We start from the raw sequence: 24,442 nt of genomic DNA, 5'->3' as shown, positions 1-24,442 counted from the left end.
CTACTCTTGTTGATATTCCTATTTTCAATAAATACTGATCTATAAACTTTATTTGGTCTCTTTACAAAATATTTCAGTTATTTACATGTACAAATATTTACAGATTACACTTGATACATATTTTGTATTATTAGAGATCGAAATAAGACAAACTTTTGCGGAAAAGACTATACGTATGCACGACTTTAAGCTAAATTGCATGGTGACATGTTCTTATGCATGCGAGGAACCAATCATTTTCCACGGAGTTTCAGACATTTGAGCTGATTTTCCTAGAACACTAATCAAAATTTGACAAATTATGTACTCTGCCCTCCGATGCTTGTCAGTAGGAATTTAATCTTCAAAGATAGTATTACAAATTGAACTGACACTAATCGTAATTATCTGGAAACAAAGAACACGTACCGGACGCTTATAAATCCGTGCGTAACATAATTATGTCAGCGTTACGAAACATTATTACATCCCAAATACATCACTTTTGTAAATTTTAGCTATCTTTCATTGGATTATCAAAGTTAGACTATGAAATGCTTTCAAGATTTAATGACCTTCCTTGTATATTCAAAACATTTGAAAGTGCGGTTAATTTTGTAAGGTTAACGTATCACTTTCAGCATTGCTTGGCTTGGGACGTTTTTAAAGTTGAAATCTGATGGTATGAATTACATGTAGTTTCTCTGATCTTCTTACCATTTTTAGCACTTTATGCAGGTGCGTTTCTCACTGTATGTTCAATGATAAAGGTAAATATTCCTCTGTCGGTTGCTTTTTACCAGATATTCATAAACACGAAGAAAGACAGCTGAGATAAAGGATTATAATATATATATATATATATATAAAACAATCAGATAATATATATTATACACCTCATATTAACGTGATTAATTTGCACCAGATATTTTATGGTATAAAAAGGCTGCACTTATTCCATTAAATTTGGTATAAATATATAGCAAAGCACGATGATTCTGGAATGAAGAGAGTACAGATTCCAGGATTCACTGCTCAACCTTTCCACTTCTTTCTTGAAATCTCTGCTAACTATTTACTACTGGACAGGTTCTTTCTTTAATTTGCTGAAATATAGGGGATAGTATAACGAGAAACAAAGTTGGGATACCTTCTACGTTTTTTTCTTATGGAAATCAAATGCATGCGGGAAAAAAAGAAATGCTGATATGTATTTACATCGCTATATTATAAAGCCATGAACAAAAAACATTCCATCGATCCAAAATAATATATTTTAGAAAACTGTGCACTATAAGTTGGGTTATCTCTTACAACAGACGTGCGGTCATGATGGTAATGTGGATTATAATGAAATAAATAAGTGAAAATCGGATATGTTGAAGACACGGGAATGGAATAGAAGTATAATAAAAGGCTAAAGCCATTTTTTTTACTATACTACTTAGAGCATGCCCCAAAACCATTATGATGATGATTAACATGAATATTATAGTATTAGTATAATGGAACATGGTATGGGGAATGTTAATCACATGCAGGCATTTGTTATTTTTCGTGGAATGGTCTATTATTTTGTACAGCTGGATTATCATTTTACGTGCAAATTAAGTGTAAAGTGCAAAATGCATCATTTTATTAACTCGCATTCTCTAGACTTCTAGGCGTAAATTTATCATTGCATAATTTGCCTTTTTATTCTCTTAGTTTACATCTAAACAACTTGTCAATCACCCTGTCACTGGTTTTTTTTCACTTTGGAACACATTAATTCGAACTGTAATAATGTTGTTTACTTTTTCAAAACATAATCACATATTTATTCACTTTCCCCCAAAGCATCCCAAATCAAGATGCAAATATGGTGAAGATGCAACATTTCAGTAATATGCGACATGCAGCATTATCTCTCTACCTGATTATAATAGCGATGATAAAGATGATAAAGAGTACCGTTACTAACGGTAGCAATAAGAAGATATACCAACGATGAAGCGGCCAAGGCTATATTAAAAGCAAGACAGAGGATAAAGACATGACAGACAGGTATATCAAGAAAGTTTTACTTTTGTGGACAAAAATATGATAGACGACAATATACCAACGGTGAAAGGGGCCAAGCCTATATCAAAGCAAGACAGGATACAAATATATTACAGAATATGAACTGCAATGGAAAAGCGAGAATGAGAAGCGAAACATTTTTTTCCAAAAAGTGTATAAAATTATGGCATAGGACAGAAAAAATGCAGTTGAAGTATGTACTATCTCGTTGCCACATAACCAATGGCGATGAGTAAAACTATGATGATAGAAACGAGTGAAACTAGTATCACCCAGTTCCTCCAACCCCAGCCAGCCTGAAAAGAAAAAAAAATTATGGAAATAGGAGGTTAAATCTTCAAATGGAATAATAAAAATAGTCAAGTGACATTTTATTTTTCTTTCCCCATCTTTTCTTTGACACTTGCTATATAATTTTCAGATCTTTGTATTTCTGTTAACTCTTTCAGTACCAACTGACTTTATTTGTTCCAGGTTTCTACCAAAATGACACCAAATTATTTCATGTATGAAAATTATGTGAACATAATTAAACCTTCCTCTAGACCTACCTCTGATTGCCATTGTTTTAAGAAAAGCATGATAAATACAGAATGAAGTTTTTGGGGCAAAATCTGTATTTTTCTTTTTGGCAATCACGTGGCAGCATAAACATGAATAGTAATATTTTGAAAACTTGATTTATTCTCTAAACTTTACTATGATTCATTTCTATATTTAAGCATCTTTAAGTGATGGTAGAGTAAGCAATGGTAAATAATGTGTGACAGATTGGGGAGCCGGGACCTTTGCTTTTTTTTTTTCAGATAAATGGCGCTATACAAATGGTCATCATCATCGTCATCATCATCACATAACAAATGCATTTCCATCTGCACTGTAAGATTATGATTTACTACTGTTTGGAGTTGAATAAGGAATACAGTTAAAGATTATGGGGAAGTTGAACTTACTCGCAGAAACTACCGGGGCTTAACAATATCCATACCTTAAAATGGACCACACGGGTCGTGTGGTCTAGTGGTTAGAGTAATGGACTCATAATCGCAAGTTCGCGAGTTCGAATCCCCACTTTGCCATTGTCTCCACTCTGATTTGAAAAAGGTCCCGAGAGGAATATCTGTCGTCTATAAGGTCAGCCACTATGGCTGATTAACCTAGACGTAAATGTTTCCTAGGTAATTGGTTATATAAAAGCTTGGCGTTTACCAGCAAAACGCTGTCCAGCCGAGTTCCTACGGGAGTTTCCATAAAACAGAAACAGAAATAATGATTTTATCGACTCAATTCTTTCAAAATTTGTCAAGATTTGTTTACCTTCTTTCCACTTTCCTCTGGTACTATTGGAGTATCTTCAAATATTTGAAAAGGGTCCATGATAACATCTTTCTCTTCATTTGTCATCGAATTCAAAATTCTCTCCTGTTCGTCTTGACTCAGTGGTCTGTTGTTCACCATTGTATAGAATGTTGTATTTGTGTAAGGGCTCCTAAAATAAGACGAAAGTACGATGAAATACACAAAAAGTTTACTGAATTTAAGATATGCCATTCAATAGTTTGGTTACAGATACGACTCATATTCAGAGTAGTCTACTATAGTGTCACTACATCTAAGTAAGCACTACTAGGGGGTCAGTGTTACCAGGCCTCTAAACCATGTAAACCCTGGGAGAAGCAGATTATATAGACTAGTGCAGTGTCTCGCACAGGAAGGAGTCTTCATTGTTTTTACCATACCCCGACTTTTCTGGGTTTGGTTTGCAGCCGCCAAATCAGAATGACAAAGTCTCGCAATAAGGGAAGAATTCGGTGCGTTGGTTGATTATTTGGCGTGCCGTGCGTTAGTTTTACCTCTCAGCTAACGATGGGTTTGTTGTATTACATTATGGAGGGTTTGAAATATTTACCCCTTCGATTTTAACTGTCAATTCTCCTCCTCATTCATGTTTAGCTTTGCCCCATCCCATCACTATTACTATACTATACCACTTCAGTCAATGGTTAACCGAAATGAGTCGAAACATGTCGTAGATCCATTTAACTGAATGAATGAAGTACATTTATTTTAATAAAAAAAAGCATCAATACATTTTATGTACCTGAACAAAACAATGGAGGTAGCAACTCAGAAAACACAGCTTGTGATGAGTGCACCGTGACATAAACAATAAATACATAGTACATGAAACAAACTTATCTAAACAGAGTACAATACAAAACAAGGGAAAGAAAGGGGACAGGGCAACTTTATATAAATACTAGTATGTCATTTGAAACAGAAAATAAATCGTCAAACCAAACATCCCACTACTAAATCTATAAAGCAAATCACAAAATTAAGGGACCAGACGTACGTTTTTTTCTTAAGTTTTGTCTTTAAGTTATTTTAAGTTGATGCATTTCTGATGTCTGTAGGTAAATTGTTCCACTTTTTTTGACCTATAAAACGAATATTATGTTGATGAGCACAGGTCCTGTGTCCTGGCATATGAATTAATGAAGAGGAGCGTGTATTGTATTTATATAAATTCTGATTTGTATCAAATAATTGAGAAAAATTAACAGGCATAAGCCAATTGATACACTGATAAATAAAAATACATTGCTGGTAGGTTGTAATTTCTTCTAAAGTAAGCAGTTAAAACTCAAGAGTATATAATGTGCTAACTTTAGATCTTGGGCTTGCTCAAGCTATGATTCTAACTATTTTATTGTATCCGCTGAACAGAGTTCGGAGGATACTATGGATTTGGCCTCGTCGCGCCGCCGCGTCTGCCGCCGCCGCCGCAGAGATTTCCTTGTGAGCGCTCTATCAGCTGCATTTCTTCTCCGATCATCTTTGAATGTGGCATGAAGGTCCATTATGGTAAAGCAAAGCCGCCTATTGATTTTGCTGTGGGCGGAAACATCGTTGCCATGGTAACAATATTTTTTGTGGAATAGCAGAGATGTCCTTGTGAGCGCTCTACCAGCTGCATTTCTTCTCCGATCTTCTTCAAATGTGGCATGAAGGTCCATTATGGTAAAGTGAAGTTGCCTATTGATTTTGGTGTGGGCGGGGACATCGTTGTCATGGTAACAAGAGTTTTTGTTTAAATAGCAGATATTTCCTTGTGAGTGCTCTACTGGCTGCATTTCTTCTCCAATTATCTTCAAATTCGCCATGAAGGTCCATTATGGTAAAGCAAAGCCGCCTAATGATTTTGGAGTGGGTGGAGACATGGTTGCCATGGTAACCATATATTTGTGGAAAATTTGGTAAAACCTGTAACTTCTGCTTTTTGGCACACAGAAGAAATATTAGAAGGTGAAGTGAAGATGCCTATCAGTTTTGGTGGGGGTCTTAGGGTTAGGTTTACAAAATATATCCAGATTACTCTGTAATTGTATTCCCCAACAGGTGATACTGGACAATACTTTAGGTTCTGCAGAGTCACGCTGCTATACGTCATATTATTGTCATCAAATATGGTACCCACATGCAGGCAAAATGTGGGCAGGGTCATTGTCGCCATGACATCTTTATTTTTGTCAAATTTCTGTGTGAGCTCTATATATCGCAATGACGGATGACGCGGTGGGTTCGGGGATATATGTGCTCGGCCGCGCGACCCGCCGAGCATCTCTGGTTTTGTTTTTTAACAAGTTTCTTTAGGTTAGACGGAAAAGTACTTACCCAAACTAAGTTACAATAAGACAAATATGGCAATATACTCACCCTGATAGTTGTGAGCTTTCGTTCGCAGATGCTATGATGACTACTTCAATGTTCTTAGGCTCTTCTAGGCTATCTCCGTATGACATCTTGATAATTTTGCTTAGCTTCGTCGCCACATTTACCATGTTATTCGTAGGATGGTGACTTGTGAGAAGGATGTTTGAGCATATAGCTGTAATTTCTGTAGATCGGAAAATAATAAAAACACTTATACGGTTTATATTTACCGGCTTATATATTAGCATGGAGTTGTTGGGAAGTAGGTGTCACTTTTTTATTTATTTAAAATGCATTAATGGGTTCTAAAGTGTGAGCGTGGGATTCTTAGCATTCCACTTGGTTTTGAGCCTCTATGCGACACATCGTTCTTCTGCTGAGGTGATTTTCGGAATCCCAGTACCAGTGTAGAATTCATAAAATCATGAGACTCATAAACGGTTTGTGTTAGATATGCGGCACCAAACAAGTTTTCAAATTTAGCCCTATTTACTATTACTATTTTTATTACTATTGTTATTAGTATTATTACCATTATTGCTGTTGTTGTTGTTATTATTATCATTATAATAATTTGCGTAACAAAGTCAATCAAAGGAAAATTAGTTTCTTTCGAAAATTCAATATATTTTAGTATGTTCCGGTCATTAATTTTGTTGACATTGTAATGTCCTGTCGTTCAATCAATGATTAACAATCTTCGGTATTGGGTATTTTTCTTGTGCTTGTTACCGTCCGTTTTTATTTTTTTAAATTATTTTTGCAGTTGAAGATAAAATTGAGACGCATTACATATTTGACCAGTGATGAGGAATTATTAAAAAGGACAGCAAAGAGTTGCCGAAATATGATGTTCTCGTGCGTTTTGTTATAACATGTATAACCAGCAGGTCAACAGATGTAGATTACAGCATAACTTATCGGCGGTGTCGAGCATGGGGTAAAAATGAAAGCAGCAAGACTCCTCTCCTTCGATGATATCGGTGACTGGAAATGCAGTTTACGACAAACTGTACAAGCATTATTAGCGAAAAACAAATTGTGAAATTCATTAAATTTAATGCACAAATTAATACATTATTTCAGTCTAAGAATAAGATTGGATTGATTCTTGGGTACATTGTGAGACTAACCTAGCCCCAACCTGATTAAACAAATTGTTTACAAAAGTAATCTTGTTAAAGTATTCTCGGCATTTGAGTAGTGCTATACATATTTGTAAATCATCCAGAGGCGGAGAGTCGTCCAACAGAGATAACAACAATTATCGATTCATGAAACATGGATTTTCATGATAAATTCGAGCCTTACCTGTATCGCAGTTGGTCCCAATAAAGCCCTTCTCACATAAACAATTGTGGATCACTTCTCCTTCAGGACTAAAAGAAACTGCACATCGACCATTAATGCAAGATGCGCCACACAGTCCAAGATCCAGAGATTCACAGAACTCACCAGTGTAGCCAGGAGGGCAGATACAACTGTAGTTAATTTTATATATGAGACACAGATAGAAAGTACATAAATCAATTTTCCTACGAAATTTGATATTTATAAATGTTAATTGATGTGATTTGTGTGTGGTATTTATAAACACACAATTCAAATCCATATGTTTATAAAGCATTGAATACCCAACTATCTTGTGAAATTATCATATTTATTCTGGATGTTCATAGTTTTACCTATACCAGGTATACTCACTTGTGCTCCCTATAGGTAACAGGCTGGAAGAAAGCATTTCATTGATAATGATATTTAACATAGCCTGTATACAAATTAGCTACTGATAAGCGTACCCAAACACTTACCCACTGGAAATATAACCCCAGACAAATACCCCTAGGACAACCACCTAGGACCTTTACCCTGTGGGATAAAAACCTCACCAGATCAAAGGTCGATTCGGGTCAAGATCCTTCTTTTTAAATCACACTATAATGGTATTGTTTGCAATATTATGATGTTCGAAATGTATTCATCGTATTAATCTGCAATAAATATTGTATAAATTAAGTATCAGATACAAAGCGACTCTTATTACGCAAAATTCTGGTTAGAAAATTGAGGTCAGATACCGTTGCAGGTTAATAAACTTATTACAAAAACTACACTGTAAAAGTGAGAAGCATGTCTGTAAGGGTACATGTCCTCGAGGAATATGGATTGCGGGAGTAGTAATCCCAATGGTATTTATCCGTATTTTTTTGGAGGGGGTGTACTAGAACTTTTAAATTACCTTGTTCCATTTAAAGTATCTTCACACGTTGCATTATTAGAGCATGGCTGGCTAATACAGGCATTGGTGACGGTCTCGCATAATTTTCCTGTCGTACCATAAGGGCAGGCACATGTAAAGCTGTCGACATGATCCAAGCACGTTCCTCCGTGTCGACAAGGGGATGACAGGCATTCGTTCGTCTCCATCTCACAATGGACACCTTCAAAGCCAGGAAGGCAAAGACAATTATAACCATTGATCTCATCTATACAGGTATGGTTCTCACTACACGGCGATGAATCACATTCTTGGATGTTTATTCCACAATTGGCGCCCTCGAATCCAGGTAGGCAAAGGCACTGATAAGACGCGATTCCATCTTCGCAGATACCTTCATTCTGGCACGGGGAAGGCTGGCATTCGTCGATGTTATTGTCACATGTAGTGCCGTCGTAACCTTCATGACAAGAACATTGGAACCTATTGACGAGATCTTGACACGTACCCCCGTGTTGACACGGGATGCTTACACACTCGTCAATATCAACATCACAGTTCAAACCCTCATACCCGGAATCGCAGAGGCAACTGTATCCATCGATTAAATCAGTGCAGTTGCCACCGTTTAAGCAAGGTCGGCTGGAACATTCATTGATATCCAGTTCGCACAATCTACCCTCGTATCCTGCAGTGCATTCGCATGCGAAATCGTTGACTTTGTCAATACACGTGGCGTTGTTATGGCAGGGAGAGTTCATGCAATCGTTGATGTCGATTTCACAGACCGTACCATCATAGCCATGTCTGCATAAACAAACGTACTGGTTAATACCATCTACACACGTTGAGTTGTGTCTGCACGGATTGGGATCACAGTCATCTATGTTTTCTTCACATGATTTTCCACTAAACCCAACAGCGCAATGACAAATGAAACTGTTAATATCATCTTCGCATGTACCATTATTTAGACAAGGTATCTCTAAACACTCATCTATATCTGTTTCACACGTTACGCCTGTAAATCCAAGCACACAGGCACACTCATATCCACCTACTTGGTCTCTGCAAGTGGCCCCATTTTGACAGGGGTTGCTTAAACACTCATTAGTATCATTGTCGCAGCGAGCTCCTTCCCATCCATCCATGCATTGACATTCATAAGTATTGATCAAGTCTACACATGTTCCGCCATTTTTGCATGGATTATTGATGCATTCATTTATATCGACCTCGCAGAATATGCCATCATAGCCCGATGCACATTGACATCGGAATCCGTTTATTTCGTCGACGCATGTCGAGCTATGTTGGCAAGGAGAACTTTCACATTCATCAACATCGATCTTGCATCTACTGCCACTGAAACCAGGAAGACACTCACATGTATAGTTGTTAATCCCATCGCGGCATGTGCCGTTGTTGTAACAAGGAAGGCTCAAGCACTCGTTCATGTTATTTTCGCAAAGAGTTCCAGCGAACCCTGGACTACAGTCACAGTTAAATCCATTCACGTCATCAAGGCAGGTAGAGTCATGTTGACAAGGTGAACTTTCGCATTCGTCGATGTTTTGTTCGCAGTGAACATCTGTATATCCAGGAGCACATTCGCATCTATAGCCGTTTATCAAATCATGACATGTTGCCATGTTTAAACATGGTGCACTTCTGCATTCGTCTACATTGACCTCACAGAGGGTTCCTTCAAACCCTGGTTTACAATGACACATGAATTCATTGACTCTGTCAACACAAGTAGCATTATTCTGGCAAGGCATACTACTACATTCGTCTACGTCAGTTTCACAGTTAATGCCAATGAAACCAGGGATGCAGACACACGTGTAGTTGTTAACTCCGTCTTGACAGATTCCATTGTGTAAACAGGGATGGCTTGCACATTCATCAATGTTTATTTCACAAAGACTACCATTGAAACCGTCTTTGCATTGACATTGGAAGCCATTAATCCCGTCTATACAAGTAGATTTATGTTGGCATGGCGAACTATGACATTCATCTACATTCGTTTCACACTGAACGCCATTGAAACCTGGCATACATTCACATGTGTAGTTATTGATGCCATCAAGGCATGTGGCGTTATTCAGACAGGGCTGGCTGGCACATTCATCAATATTGTTTCCACATTGAAGCCCGTCAAATCCGATTACACAAGTGCACAAAAATCCATTTACTTGGTCCAAGCACGTGCCACCATTTTCACAGGGATTACTGGAGCACTCATCGATGTTACTTGTGCAGTGAATCCCTTCAAATCCTTCTGCGCACTGGCATCTGTACTCATTGATACCATCCAGGCAGGTTGCTCCATTACTGCAAGGGTCGCTTTGGCATTCGTCTGTATTAAGCTCACAATACATACCCTCGTATCCTTCAGTGCAGACACATACAAAGGAATTGATCCTGTCAACGCATGTCGAATTGTTGATACAGGGGTCGATGGCACAGTCGTCTGTATTGCTCTCACAGAGCAAGCCATGAAAACCGTCTAGGCATTGACAGACAAATTCCTTTATTCCATCCAAACATGTTGCACTGTTTAAACAAGGCTGACTAGCGCATTCATCTATGTTTTCTTTGCACAGAGTGCCATTGAACCCTGCAGCACAGCTACATGAAAAGCCATTCAGTTCATCAATACACGTTCCTTGGTTTTCACATGGGTCACTCAAACATTCATCTGTGTTTGTAAGACACAATGCTCCTTCGAAACCATCCGCACAGTTGCATACAAATCCATTTATTAGATCTCTGCATGTGCCTCCATTTTGACAAGGGTTTCCATTGCATTCATCGATATTGATTTCACAGAAAGTGCCATTGAATCCTGGTTGGCAAACACATTCAAAAGCATTCACAAAGTCTCGACAGGTACCTTGGTTTATACATGGACTACTTGCACATTCATTGATATTGATTTCACAATGAACTCCTTGAAATCCTGGATTGCATTCACACGTGTAACTTGCTACGCCATCAATACAAGGAGAATCGTTTTGACAGGACGATGACAGACATTCATCTACGTTGTCCTCACAGGAGATTCCTTCGTAACCAGTAGAACAGGCACACTCGAATGAGTTTATGAGATCGATGCAAGATCCGCCGTTCTTGCAAGGCATACTTTCGCATTCGTCCACATTTACCTCACACAAGTCTCCCACAAAGCCGGGAACACATTTACACTCAAAGCCTGCAGCTTTGTCATCACATGTCCCATTGTTAAAACATGGTGAACTTGAGCATTCATTAATGTCAATCTCGCAATTTCTTCCTTCATAACCATCAGCACATATACAGCTGTAATCTCGAATACCATCCGCGCAAGTAGCTCCATTCAGGCAAGGATCGCTGATGCATTCATCAATAAGGACCTCGCAGAAACGACCTTCAAAATTTTCAGTACATGTGCACTGGAAATCATTGAGCTGATCATGACAGGTACCGTCGTTCTGACATACTACATTGTCACAGTCGTTGTGGTTTCTTTCACAGTGGGTACCTGAAATGAAAACATGGGAGAACTATCGTAAAAATTGAAAAAAAAATGCTTGTTGTCATCATTATTCAAGCTACTGCTTACATAGTTTTACCTAGAAATTGCCAATAAGCCCTAGCATCCGTCTAAAAATTACACATACATGTATCTTTTAAGACAATTTTTTTTGTTTAATTGAAATAACATAAGTATCAGTTTGACATTTTATGTAGTTCTATAAACACAATGGGTAAATGCGGTGGAACCTTACGTAATTACGAACAATGCAGATATTCATTGAATGATATAATAATAGTAATAATGATAATCAGCTTTTATATAGCGCTTAATACATCGGTTGACGTGTCTAGGCGCTTTACAGATATATATTACCCCGGTCATCGGATTCAATCAGTCATTCCCGCACACAATGTGTGCACATCTTCCACTCCCTGGGTATCATTCCATTCAGTCGCCGGTGAGGCGACACAGCACTGGACAAGCTACAATGACATTCACATTCTACCGGGTACCCATTTAGCACCTGGGTCGAGAGTGACAAAGTGGATTAACGCTTTGCCAAAAGACGCCAGACCGCGGTGGGATTCGAACACACGACCCTCTATTTACAAGGCAAAAGTCAGAAACACTACACCTCGGCTCCTCCACTCAATTTATATTTCTGTTGACGATACGATGCCATTCCATATCCTCAAATCAGTTTCCCAATATTGTTTATCAATTAGAAAGGTTACAAAACTCACCATAAGTCCCCGGAATACAATCGCAACGGTAACTGTTTATAAGGTCGACGCAAGAACCTCCTTGCTGACATGGTGATGATGCACATTCCGCTATGTCCTACGTGAAAGCAGATAAAGAGGGACGGGTTTTCATCATTAGTATATAGAATAAACTTTATCAATTTTTCTTTTTTCATCTGTTCCTCATATTGGTTAAGACGACTTTGTGTTTGTGCCTATCTTGCCTATATCTAGATTATAAAATACATCGCTTCTATCATCAGTCCAGTCATTTCAATGAACACATTTCTGATGGCGATTCCTTGTTTCTTTACTTAATTTCTACTGTCAGTGTCGGATATACCTTCTTTTTTGTTACTTGTTCCCAGCCACATTGTATTTGAAAATTTATTCATGCAGACATTTGAATAGTGATTTCACCTCCATACATTGAAAATTAATGACAGTTTATTATACCCCTCCCCTTTCCAATGAGGGGTAAAATTTTCAGTTTCAGTCGTCTTGAAGTATCTAACATAAAAAAATGTTTCATAATGTAATTGGTTATACAGTGCGTATAAAAAACGGGACCGTTTTGAAAAGTCTATAAAAAATTTGTTTCAAATAATTATATCTATATTTTTATGTTAATAGATGCTCTGATATCTTAACTTTGAAATGCAATTAAAAAAATAAATTTTGTTCATACATGAGCGAACACAGGACGTTTTTGTCGGGGGTTCAAAAAGAGGCTTGCGCCAGAATGGCAGAATATGATTAATATGATGATCAGACTTTTTGCTAATAAGCAGACTTCCTCTTAACCTTTCCATTATCTGTGCCATAATTTTCGAATTATGCTGTCAGATTTTGTTTACAAATTTATTTATTTACTTGAATTATTTTGTTTTTTTAATTTAAACTTCTTTTACCTTTGAATTTTCTTTCATAAGTAAGAAAAAAGGACTTTTTGTCAACCCAAGCAAGAAGATTTGCATTATTCATTGGGAAAATTTGTAATTATTCATATCCTTTTATTATGTGAAACAAATTATGTTATCGTACCTGTAAAAGACATGAATCAATTTTTTAAGGGGTTATTGATTCCTTGACCAAGTTTAATTATATGCTTGACAGGACAAAAAGGAAGGGATTCATGTCTTTCAATAGCAATGGTGTATTGAGTCAATTTTGAAGGAGCTAGATATGGCAGATCGGGTAAAATGTATTGAAAATTTGTGAGCGAGCGAAGCGAGCACGCAAATATTCCCACTTTTTTAATACAATATAACATTTTGTGATAGATTTTGACATAATATTCAGAAAATAATATCATATTTTACTTTCTATGTTTCCTTTTATTTCCTTTCCACTTTTTTTTCTTGGTCATGATTTTTTTTAATGAGGGGGGGGGGGGCATCCGCGAGCCCCCGCCCATCTGTATGGCACTGTTCAAAAGGCACCATAACCTTTGTAGCACACAATGAAAGGATTTGAAAAAAAATACACGCTCTCCCATACTTCGGTTGAAAAAATTGTCTTTGCTTGAAAAAGGAATATTCAAAGCTAAAAGAGAACATATTAAAAAGAAACAACAGAACAATTCAAGCAAATAAATAGATTTTAAAATGAATTTTGACCGCATAATTTGAAAATTATGGCAAAGATAATGAAAAGGTTAAGAGGAAGTCTGCTGATTAGCAAGATGTCCGATCATCATATTTATCATTTTATGCCATTTTGGCGCATGCCTCGATCCTTTTTAACCCCAGACAAAAACATTCCGTGTTCGCTCAAGCATGAACAAAACTAATTTTGTTTAATGGCATTTGAAAGATAAGACTTCAGAGCACATATTAACACCAAAATATAGACATCATAATTTAAAAACAAAAATTTTATAGACTTTTCAAATCTGTCCCGTTTTTGTTTATACGCACTGTGTATATCAGCTTGGCGTTGATGCAGCAGAAAGCTGCTTTGCCGATTTCCTACGGGAGTTACCCCAACAGAAACAGAACTCCTAGACATCGTAATCGTGGTAATGTCTTGGTCATGCCATCTGTAGAGCGAGTCTTACCTCGTCACACTCTGTTCCACCATAACCAGATTCACAAAGCTTCTTCCCTGTGAATGGTTCGCATGTGTATGTAGGACCGTCCACGCAGTATACGTGACATCGAGGGCCAAAGAACCCATCTCCACAGTAAACCCGCATTGCTGTCTTTAATCTGTTGAAAGACAACGTCAGACATTGATTAAAGGACAAGTCCACCCCAACAAAAATTTCATGTGAATAGAAAGAGAACAATCCAACAAGCACAACACTGAAGATTTCATCAAAATCAGATGTAAAATAAGAAAGTTATGACATTTTAAAGATTCGCTTATTTTTCACAAAATGTTATATGCATAATTTAGTTACATGCAAATGAGAGAGTCGATGATGGCCCTCACTCACTTCTTCGTTTGTTTTTTATTGTTTGAATTATACAATATTTCAATTTTTTAGATTTGACAATGAGGACAAACTTGACTGAACCATAAAATGTTAAACAATGGTAATTCCACATGTTCAGGGAGAAATAAAACTTTGTTTCACAGGACAATGGGGAGAAAATTAGAATATTTCATGTTTCATATAATAAAATACAAAAGAAATAGTGAGTTAGTGATGTCATCAGTTCCCTCATTTGCATAACGACCGGGATGTGCATATAACTGTTTTCTGAAATTAAGCGAAACTTTAAAATGTCATAACTTTCATATTTTACATCAAATTTCGATGAAATTTTTAGCGTTATGCTTGTAGGGTTTTTCTCTTTTTATTGAAATCAACTTTTTGTTGGGGTGGACTTGTCCTTTAATTAAGAGGGGATACAAGGACTTTATTATATGAGTGGTAAGCAAGTTGATCGATTTTCTTTGCCATGTTATTTTCTACGGTTCCATGACATTTGCTCCGGCGACATTTGCTCCGGCGACATTTGCTCCGATGTAAATTCCACACACTAATAGACTGGCCAACTTCAGCCCTAGATTAAACGTCATAGCCTCTCCTAAACCTAACATAAAACCCTGCTGCAACACTAATCCTAACCATATATCTTAGACGAAATAAGGCGCCCGGAGCAATTGTCGCAGGAGCAAAAAAGTGTCACCATGTTGGTTCTTACATGCAGCAACAAAACAGAAAGGTTTCTATTTTCAAAAAGTACATAATTATTAATAAAGTAATTATCATTCACCACAGGGAGAAACACAATATTAAGAACAATCTTCAGACATTTTCTGAGAATAATGATGACATAAAGACCTATTTTGAATAATGTGAGCTTCGTACCTTCCATCACCTGTTCCAGACAGCACTGGTTTCCATTGGATAGTGTATTCGTAATTTGGATCTGGGTAATAGTTTATATTTTTCGCCAGAATATCCACTTGTTGTTCACCCCCTGTATCGACGTCCATGACGCGCACCTTGAACCGGACTCCTCCCTGTATTACAAAAACGTTATATAAATGTGTATGTTATGACGATTAGATATTCATCATTGGCGCTGAAGCACTCTGACAATACAAACAAGTGGAGGGACAAGCTAGACTTATTAGATGATGTATTCATCAATGGCGTCGGAACAATTTTAGCAAACAAAATATTGCAGGGTCAAGCTGTGTTGCGTTGACCCTGATTTAGCTCTCAAAACTTTTAGCAAATCAGAACGTTTCAACATGACTACAGGGTGAGAGAATGCTGCAATGTGTCTTTACCCCTCTACTGCTATTCTTGATATGCAAGAGTCATTGATACACGTAATATATATTACATAGAGCTGCCTTATCTTTTACATGCCAATTTTTCACTTTCTTATTCATTAATCATTGCAAGAAGGCCAAGCAAATGATTGGAAGGTTAATGTCGTCACTGAAAGGTATATAAAAACAAATACGATAAACGTCATCGACTCGCCTAAACTAGGTTGTAATGTTATATAATGTAGTTTATATATTTGGTATATGTTATATCTCTGGTATATGTCACTAGACCTTGTGTCTTACTATCAGATTAATTCATTCACTGTTTGTTACATAAACGAGATGGCTGACTTTCGCGCATGTGGTATTCTCCTCTTACATTATTTTGTCTGTCGATTTAATAATGATCAAATAATGTTCGTCAGATAGACACCACGTGATTGTGGGCCTCAGGGTGGCAAGAAATAATATCATTTCACTTTTTAATGGAATATACACAAGGTAAATGAGGCTCTATTCGAATTGATCAAAAGAATCCATTGAGAAGACCTTGGCATCGTAATCTCTACAAGAAGAAAGGCCAAACATCTAAATTAAACTGATTATTTTGTATAGGCTTACTCTTTATTGATTATTCTGGTTGAAATTTACACGCTTTTGTTATTTGTAATTTGATCAGTTGCTAAAAAAATGGAATATTGGGAAAATAAATGTTTTCATTTAACAGTTTTATTTGAGATTTGCTACCAGCATATTTCTTTATTATAAAAGTATAAAGTTCGTGTGATGTAGATTTTTGTTCTTCGTCGTTTGAAGCTCAAGATTATTTACACCTTTTCCTTGTAAAGAAAATAATTGAACAGTATATCATCTTTTTTCTTTTAAATAAGCGGGTAACTGCACTTCTGATGTTACAGGGTTCCTTCTGATCGCAGCGCATTACATCCTTAAAATGCTGAGTTACATGCTGTGTTAATATCATTGTTTAGTCGAAGTGTCTTCTTTTCCCAATTATTTTCATCTTTTATATTAATTGGCACAGATGTTGGAATATCTAATAACTACTCCAACATTCAATATAATTCCCAAATGCATGAGTTATGAACATGTATAACACTTTCTTTGTCTGCCTGAGAGTTTTTCATGCACCGTCGTTTACTCACGGGTCCACATGTGATCTTTTCTGAAATACTGCTGTTGCAAGTAGTAACACCTTTCCAGGTATTTAATACAATTGTTTTTTTCTTCAGTTTTCGTATAGTAATGATAATGAATGCTTATCATGTAGATTATCATGTCATTTCGGCTAAAAAAAAAATTTGACCAAAACTGGTCTTCTTTATTTTAATAAAATTTCAGAACATAAGTAAACATCATTTTCAAATCATTACAGTTTATCCTTTTCGCAGAAACTAGTACAATCTTATGACACTTGTAAATGGAAAATAATTCATGATTCAATATTAAATTATTTTCTTTTATATTTTCTATCCTTAAACCATAAACAATATACTGAAGCTTCAAACAAAACTTGATCTGTACACTTTCTTATTAACGCCTCAAAATATTTCCAAAATGTTTGAACTTCTGAACACAACCAAAACATATGCAATAAATCGCTCAACTGATTACACACACTACACAAATCTGTGTTTCTTAGCTTCCATATTTTTAAATTAGAGAGAGTTGGTAATAAATTATACATAAAATTGAAATTAAAATGGACCATGGCATTATCTTGAATATTCTTAAGTTTAGTGTCCATGTAAACAACCAAGAATGTTTATCGTCTTTGTCCAACCTTTCTCTCCAAAACAATTCTGCCCTAGATTTTTCAACCTTCAATTGCAACAACTCATGATAAATAATTTGTTTTACATTAAAATTACAAGTAAGTGGTGTGTTTAAAGACGGCATAACAGATTCCTCATTCAAAAGGGTATTTTCTAATTTTCGGAACAAAAATATATTACTTTCTTTTAATTGTTCTCTCCAGATCTTTGGTAAAGACAAAATACAAACTGCATTTTCTGATAACCATTGACCATCAAGACTTAACAACTTATTTTTAAATCATTTACAGTAAGGAAGGTATTCTTAGGTACTAAATCACCTACAAACAAAATATTTGAACGTATCCAGTTCCTGAACACCAACATCCTTCCATTATATCTGATATTGTTATTAAACCATAGCAGTTCTTTGCATATTTCTGCACTGGAAATTATATCGTTTTTTTTTTTCTTGAGCAATTTTTCTTTTTTTAAAGTAAAGTAAACATACGATATTTCACGATAAAACTTTGGAATTTGTTTCAATGACAAAATATATTGCGGATCACACTTACAATTTCTTAAAATAATACTTCCGCCTAACTTCTCAAACCAATAATCACACATCCATGTCCATTTTGACTTAGTGTCATCAAAATATCTGAACAGCCATTTTAACTTGAAACTGTTTAACTTTGAACCTAAATCTAGCATGTTTAATCCACCATTAGACAAATCATCAAGTACATTGGCTCTTTTTACTTTATGAACCTTGGACCCCCAAAGAAAGTTCGTCATTAAATTGTCTATTCTTTTAACCAGGTCCGTGGGACAAAAGATTATTTGAGCATTGTATACAAATTTAGATAATATTAATGTTTTCAAAATAACTATTTTACCTTTATACAGTGCGTCCCAGAAAAAACGAAACCGAGATTTAGCGATGATTTATCATAACTTAATCAAAAATAAAATAGACAAATGACCTATCAATGTAAAGCTTAGAATCTCCTCTTTCATCTGATATTATTTAGATTATTCCTCATTCACGCATGAGTGAGCAAAAACAATTTGAAGGAAGGATACCAAAAACTCATTTGGCGGGGGGTATATGAATTTCAAAAAGAAAATCACATGTCTTAAAAGTTCAATATCTGTTCTTTAATTTGATACCTCAATTACAGAAAATGGTCAAGAAATAACAAAGTTATGGTTATTTGAAATAAGGCTTGAATTTCCATAATTTCATTAAATAAACTGTTTTCACCGGTTTCCCACAGAAGCTATCGCATGGTTAACAAAAGACTTAATGCATGGCTGATCGTAAACAAAACGGAGTGTCGAGTGAGTTTGAACGCTAGCCTGTAAAACCTCTTCATTTTATGAAATTATTGAAATTCAAGCCTTATTTCAAATAACCAGAACTTTGTTATTTCTTGACCATTTTCTGTAATTGAGGTATCAAATTAAAGAACAGATATTGAACTTTTTAAAAATGCGGTTTTCCTTTTGAAAGCTAGATACAACCCGCCAAATGACTTTTTGGTATCCCCTCTTCAAATTGTTTTTGCTCACTCATGCGTGAAGGAGAAATAATCTAATTAATATCAGATGAAAGAAGATATTCTAAGCTTTACATTGGTAGGTCACTTGTCTATTTTATGTGTGATTAAGTTATGATAAATCATCGCTAAATCTCGGTTTCGTTTTTTCTGGGACGCACTGTATGTAGGACTTCGTTGTGTGCAAATGTTTGGTAATCTTTCTATTTTATTTATTTTATCTTTTGACCAATTTAGCTCACAGCTCATAAATTACTTTGTTGAAAAAAATATACCGAGGGCTTTAACATAATTCTCAGCCCATGGAATATCACTAATCATTTCCAGAGGTTTCTCTTTTCCCAACCACAGAACTTGTGTTTTATCCTTATTAAAAAAAACACCTGAAACTTTTCCAAAGTCTAATATATGCTCAATAGCTTTGTTTCCTGAATGATTATTTTTCATAAAAAAGTGTCATATCGTCAGCTAACTGACATAGCTTTATTTCCTTAGATTTATCTCCGACCAAAATTCCCTGTATGCCTTCATCATTTCTGATCTTGTTGCTGACACACTCAATGGCTAAATTAAAAAGTAAAGCAGAGATCGGGCAACCTTGTCTTATCCCTCTTGTGGGGTAAAAGTTTCTGTAAAATATCCATTTAAAAGAACGCAGTTTGAAATCTGTGTATACAGAATCGAAATCCATTTTCTAAACAGTATTTTGAATCCATATTTTTCTTAACATTCATTTATGCTTTGTAGAAATCTACAAATAAAAGACGACCATCAACTTTTTCAAGTTGTGTATACTCAATAATATCCTGGATTATTTTAGCATTACAATACCCAATTCTACCTTTTATATAACCAACTTGATCTTCATTTTTCAGTGATGTTAATATTTCTTGCATTCTATTTGCTAAGACCATTGCAGCCAGCTTGTAATCAACATTTAGTAATGTTATTGGCCTCCAATTCCGGATATCTTCTTTGTCTCCTTTTTTATACAATAATGTTATGACACCATGACGTTGGGTGTACGATAAATGAAAACCCTCATTTATACTACCCAAAACTAAATCCTGTATATCTTCCCAGAATTCCATATAAAATTATACCGTTAGTCCGTCCCCGCCCGGTGTCTTGTTTTGTTTCATATTTTTCAATGCCTTCGTTATTTCTTGAGCAGAATTTTTACCTTCACATGCGTCAGCTTCCTCTCTTTTCAATTGTGGCCCGTCTATGTTCTTAATATAATCTTATTTCGGCAATGAAATTGAGATGCATCAACTTATACAATAAAATGAAATCCACCATAGAATTGGCTGAATGATATTACTCTAATTAAATTGGCTATATTCTGATAAAAATGCTCCAAGTTTGACTCAAAATATAGCCAGAAAAAGACAACTAAAAATATTGATAATGATGACGACGACAATGATATACAACATACGTGTAATTGCACAAGAGGAATCTTCATACATTTGAGCCTTGTGTAACTGAAACGTAGTCTTCATTCCCTTTACAGTTGTGTCAGTTTGTAACTATAGTTGGGTCATTAATGTCCTGTATTTATTAAAATTTCATTTCAATTGAAATAACCAAATTATTTCCTACATTTTTTAAACTAATATGTTCAGTTATTCGTTTTAGTTAGATGATATTTATTTTTATTCATATGTTTTAAATTGAATTTACCTTAATTAATTTATACGTTGATATAACTAATGATTATTTGATGGATTATTCATGAATTAATCAATTTGTTCATATTTATCTATTTATTTCGTAAGTTAGTTACATTATTAATTTATTTATGATTGAATCTGTGTACTTCATGAAATGACCGGGAATGTGTAAACCATAATGACCTACCCAAGCATCAGGTATGGAGATAGTAAATGGATTCGGAAGACTGCTGCCATCCTGCAAGAGTAAGGAAGTTGGGAACGTGAACTGATCTGAGTTGTCCATTATCTCCATTGTATTTGCTGAGAAGTAGGAGCAAGATGTCATGTCGATGTCACTGAAAATCGATAAATATGGAAGAAAAAACAAACGTTTCTGTATCTGATGTAGGGACATGGAATTTTATTTCATGGTATGTCTAATCCCGTAATCCTTTATCTTGTAGATTATATGAATAAGGTATACTTGAGGCAGTTGCTCATCCTGAATGTGCTCATAAATTATGTCAAGCGAACGATACACCAAAACCGATGCATGTGATTAGAGATCATTCATGACGTCATTACACTCTAAAAGGTTTACCCAATATTGGGTAAAATGGGAACATGCATGTTGGTTGGGTAAATATATATTGTATAATATCCATGTATTTTTATTGATCTTTTGCAGCTTACTTATTTGTTTTTATTATTCTTAATTTACCTTTTCCTCATTATCTTATGTACATGTATATAAATTTTCATTGCCTGAGTATTCTTGCCTATACACATATTTCTCATGTCAGTTTTTACAAAGGTTACTGCTTTTTAATGTTTGAAATATGTAATGAGTCTTTTAACTGTTTTTACTTTGTATACATGACCAATTCAGCCATATGCATGTGGGTAATTTTTTCACATGTAATCTTGGGTTAGGATCTCATCTATCTAATAAAAGTAAAAGTTTTGAAAGAATGTTACACTTGAGTGAGAACTGTCCGTTTTTGTAAAGCTCGCAGAAATCTGTTTGCGCAGAAATGCTCGTTTTCACACTGTGTCAAGGGGAAACGGCGAAATCAAACTCACCCTGCAAAACATTTCTCATACATTTCCCTTGCAATTTTAGTCAATTGAAATAAAGCGGATCCATTTAAGCATTTTGTAACAATTTTGCCACCCAAATTGAAATTTCAACACTTAGTAAGCACAACCTTTACCCTTTTTGTACCAGCTGGATCTCAGGACATAACTGAATCTAAACAAAGGTTTATATCAGACATCTCCAGCATTTTTTCACTAAATATTTATCATTTGAAGTGGGTTAACATTTCATTTTTCGTTTAATAGTTGTTTCTCCACACTTTTCAAAGCTTGACAGTGATTAACAAAATGAAAATCAAGCCTAAACCATTTTATATAAATCACAGCTCAGTGTAAAGCAAATATCATCACGATGGCCTCGGTGTGTGGGGGAGTGGGGTGGGGTGCAATGCACTCTTCGAAGTGTTTTGGGAATGGAAACAAGTTAAAAAAGGTAAAAGATATCTTCAAATCAATTTTACTAGCTAAATTCCACGTTTTCTTCATGATTAAGATCTACTTTTATTCGCATAACTATTTAAAATTTCTGCACAAATAATTTTTCACTAACTTTTCAAAAGTAAGTGGTGCACTCTCAAGCGTAAATATTTTTCGACAGTTATATCGTCATTTGCTTAAATGGATCTGTACCAATGTTAAAATGTGGAAAAATCTTCAGGATATTACAAATGTACAATTTTACAGGATTTTTTCAAAGTGTAAACTTTTTTTGATACGCACTGTATATATATATATATATTGTGAATATATTTATTTTGTAAATTTTACGCAATGTTGCGTTGAAATAGCCCAATATGGGTAAACAAATTACCCAGCAAACATGCATGTTCCCTTTCTAACCAATATTGGGTAAAATTTTACTCCGTTTTTTTTAGAGTGATAAGAAAATAAAACCCGGCAAGACCGGCAGCACTGTCATATTACAATGATGATTTGGTTTGTATATTACTATTACCGTAATAATATGTTATTTCCTTTCGTATAGAAAAATATTTCAGTATGGAATCTAAAATAATTCAGTTTAAATGCTTGATAAGAAGTGGATCAAGGAACCATTAAGGAAATAAGGTTATGTTTATTCTTTCAATAGTTTTGTTGGAAAAGAGAATGTGTGCTGGAGTAACTGTGTGCCAAACACATACCCCTCTTTTTCCCACCCCACTCTCCCCCCCCCCCCCCCCCCGCTCCACATTCCCTCCTACCCTTTTTTGTATATTACGTTTCGGACTTCGCATATTTTTTATCCGCAGGGACGACTCTTCCATTTGCAAGGTTTTTTTAACATGTTGAAAGAGGGTGGACACGACACAATTTTGACACATGTTCTCTAATTGAATTAAACGGGTGTCATGGAGTTACACAACTCAGACCTTTCATTTTGATAGTCTTCTTCCCTTTTTTCTCCACTTCTACCCCCAATTACTTCTTTCTCCACTTCTTCCCCCTATTCTCTATTTCTTTTCCCTATTACTTGGAAAGACAATGGCCCATTATGACGTCACCGGGAGTTAAATCAGTTCACATGATTATATCCATTGAGCTGTCTTTCAAAGTTATTTCGCGTGGGAGGAAAACATGTCGATATCCATGACAACTGAACCTATGAGTGGTGAGCGCGCATGATTAAATTGTCATAACTATCTCTATTAATGTGCTATGATCTTACCTCCCTTGACTAGAGACGCATATCTCGAACCTGTTATCGCATTTGTCTCTGCATATCTCCGACATACCAGCATCACAGCATTCTCCTCCACTCAGTCGACTACCTGGGTTATCATACCTCAGGAGGGACACCTCAATCATGGTTACCCCTGCTACCATTGAGATACCCTGTTATAGAAAGGAAAAAAACACGGTGGATTGAAATAAAATGAGTGATTCGTAATTGAAGAATTTCCTTACACAATACAAATATTAAATTTCATGACAACTTTCTTCCTCAAAACTCTTTAAGACTGATGATCTAATGAAGATCTGACTAATCCCTGTATTTTCGTCAACAAATTTGGTATTTCTTAGTAGAAACGTTTCAGAAACCAATTACAGTTCCAGTATATGTGGTGTAGGGAAGGAATTAATCACAAATTTATGATAGACCGACAGTTAGACTTGTCAATTTTCTTGGCTGAACACACAGTGTGCATGAGCGCCCCCTTGTTGTCACCTCATGCCGGGGCCCGTCACAGAAAGAGTTGCAATCGGAAGCAGGCACATAATCGAATGCAACCTGATCATAACCAATCAGAAGCGCATACTGTGTCTTATTTGTTAGTTTTGTTTAATCATATTGTTTGTATCTCCTCATGAAAAGAACACCTTAAATAGGAAAACGTATGCCCCTGACTGATTCCTGGTGTGTGTTTCATA

General features: G+C 35.7%; 1 protein-coding gene across 2 annotated transcripts; it reads right to left on the bottom strand.

Annotated features, from left to right (window-relative positions):
• Positions 1-974: 974 nt before the first annotated feature.
• On the bottom strand, positions 975-23,900 carry LOC129257215 (fibropellin-1-like). 2 transcript variants are annotated; one of them, XM_054895495.2, is made up of 11 exons: positions 23,739-23,900; positions 21,180-21,330; positions 15,570-15,724; positions 14,307-14,457; positions 12,248-12,344; positions 8,000-11,507; positions 7,072-7,241; positions 5,764-5,944; positions 3,361-3,532; positions 1,895-1,983; positions 975-1,085 (listed from the first exon to the last, which is right to left on the bottom strand). In XM_054895495.2, the coding sequence occupies exons 1-11, from the start codon at positions 23,894-23,896 to the stop codon at positions 1,058-1,060; spliced, it is 4,860 nt and encodes a 1,619-aa protein (XP_054751470.2). In that variant the 5' UTR covers positions 23,897-23,900; the 3' UTR covers positions 975-1,057. The 2 variants fall into 2 exon arrangements, with proteins under 2 accessions (XP_054751470.2, XP_054751471.2); XM_054895496.2 differs by lacking the exon at positions 975-1,085 and having other exon boundaries at positions 1,536-2,339.
• Positions 23,901-24,442: the final 542 nt, after the last annotated feature.

Source organism: Lytechinus pictus, chromosome 3 (genome assembly GCF_037042905.1).
Source record: "Lytechinus pictus isolate F3 Inbred chromosome 3, Lp3.0, whole genome shotgun sequence".
Lineage (NCBI taxonomy): Eukaryota > Metazoa > Echinodermata > Echinoidea > Temnopleuroida > Toxopneustidae > Lytechinus > Lytechinus pictus.
The sequence above is the reverse complement of the archived record's forward strand: the minus strand, read 5'-3'. Positions and strand labels throughout refer to the sequence as shown.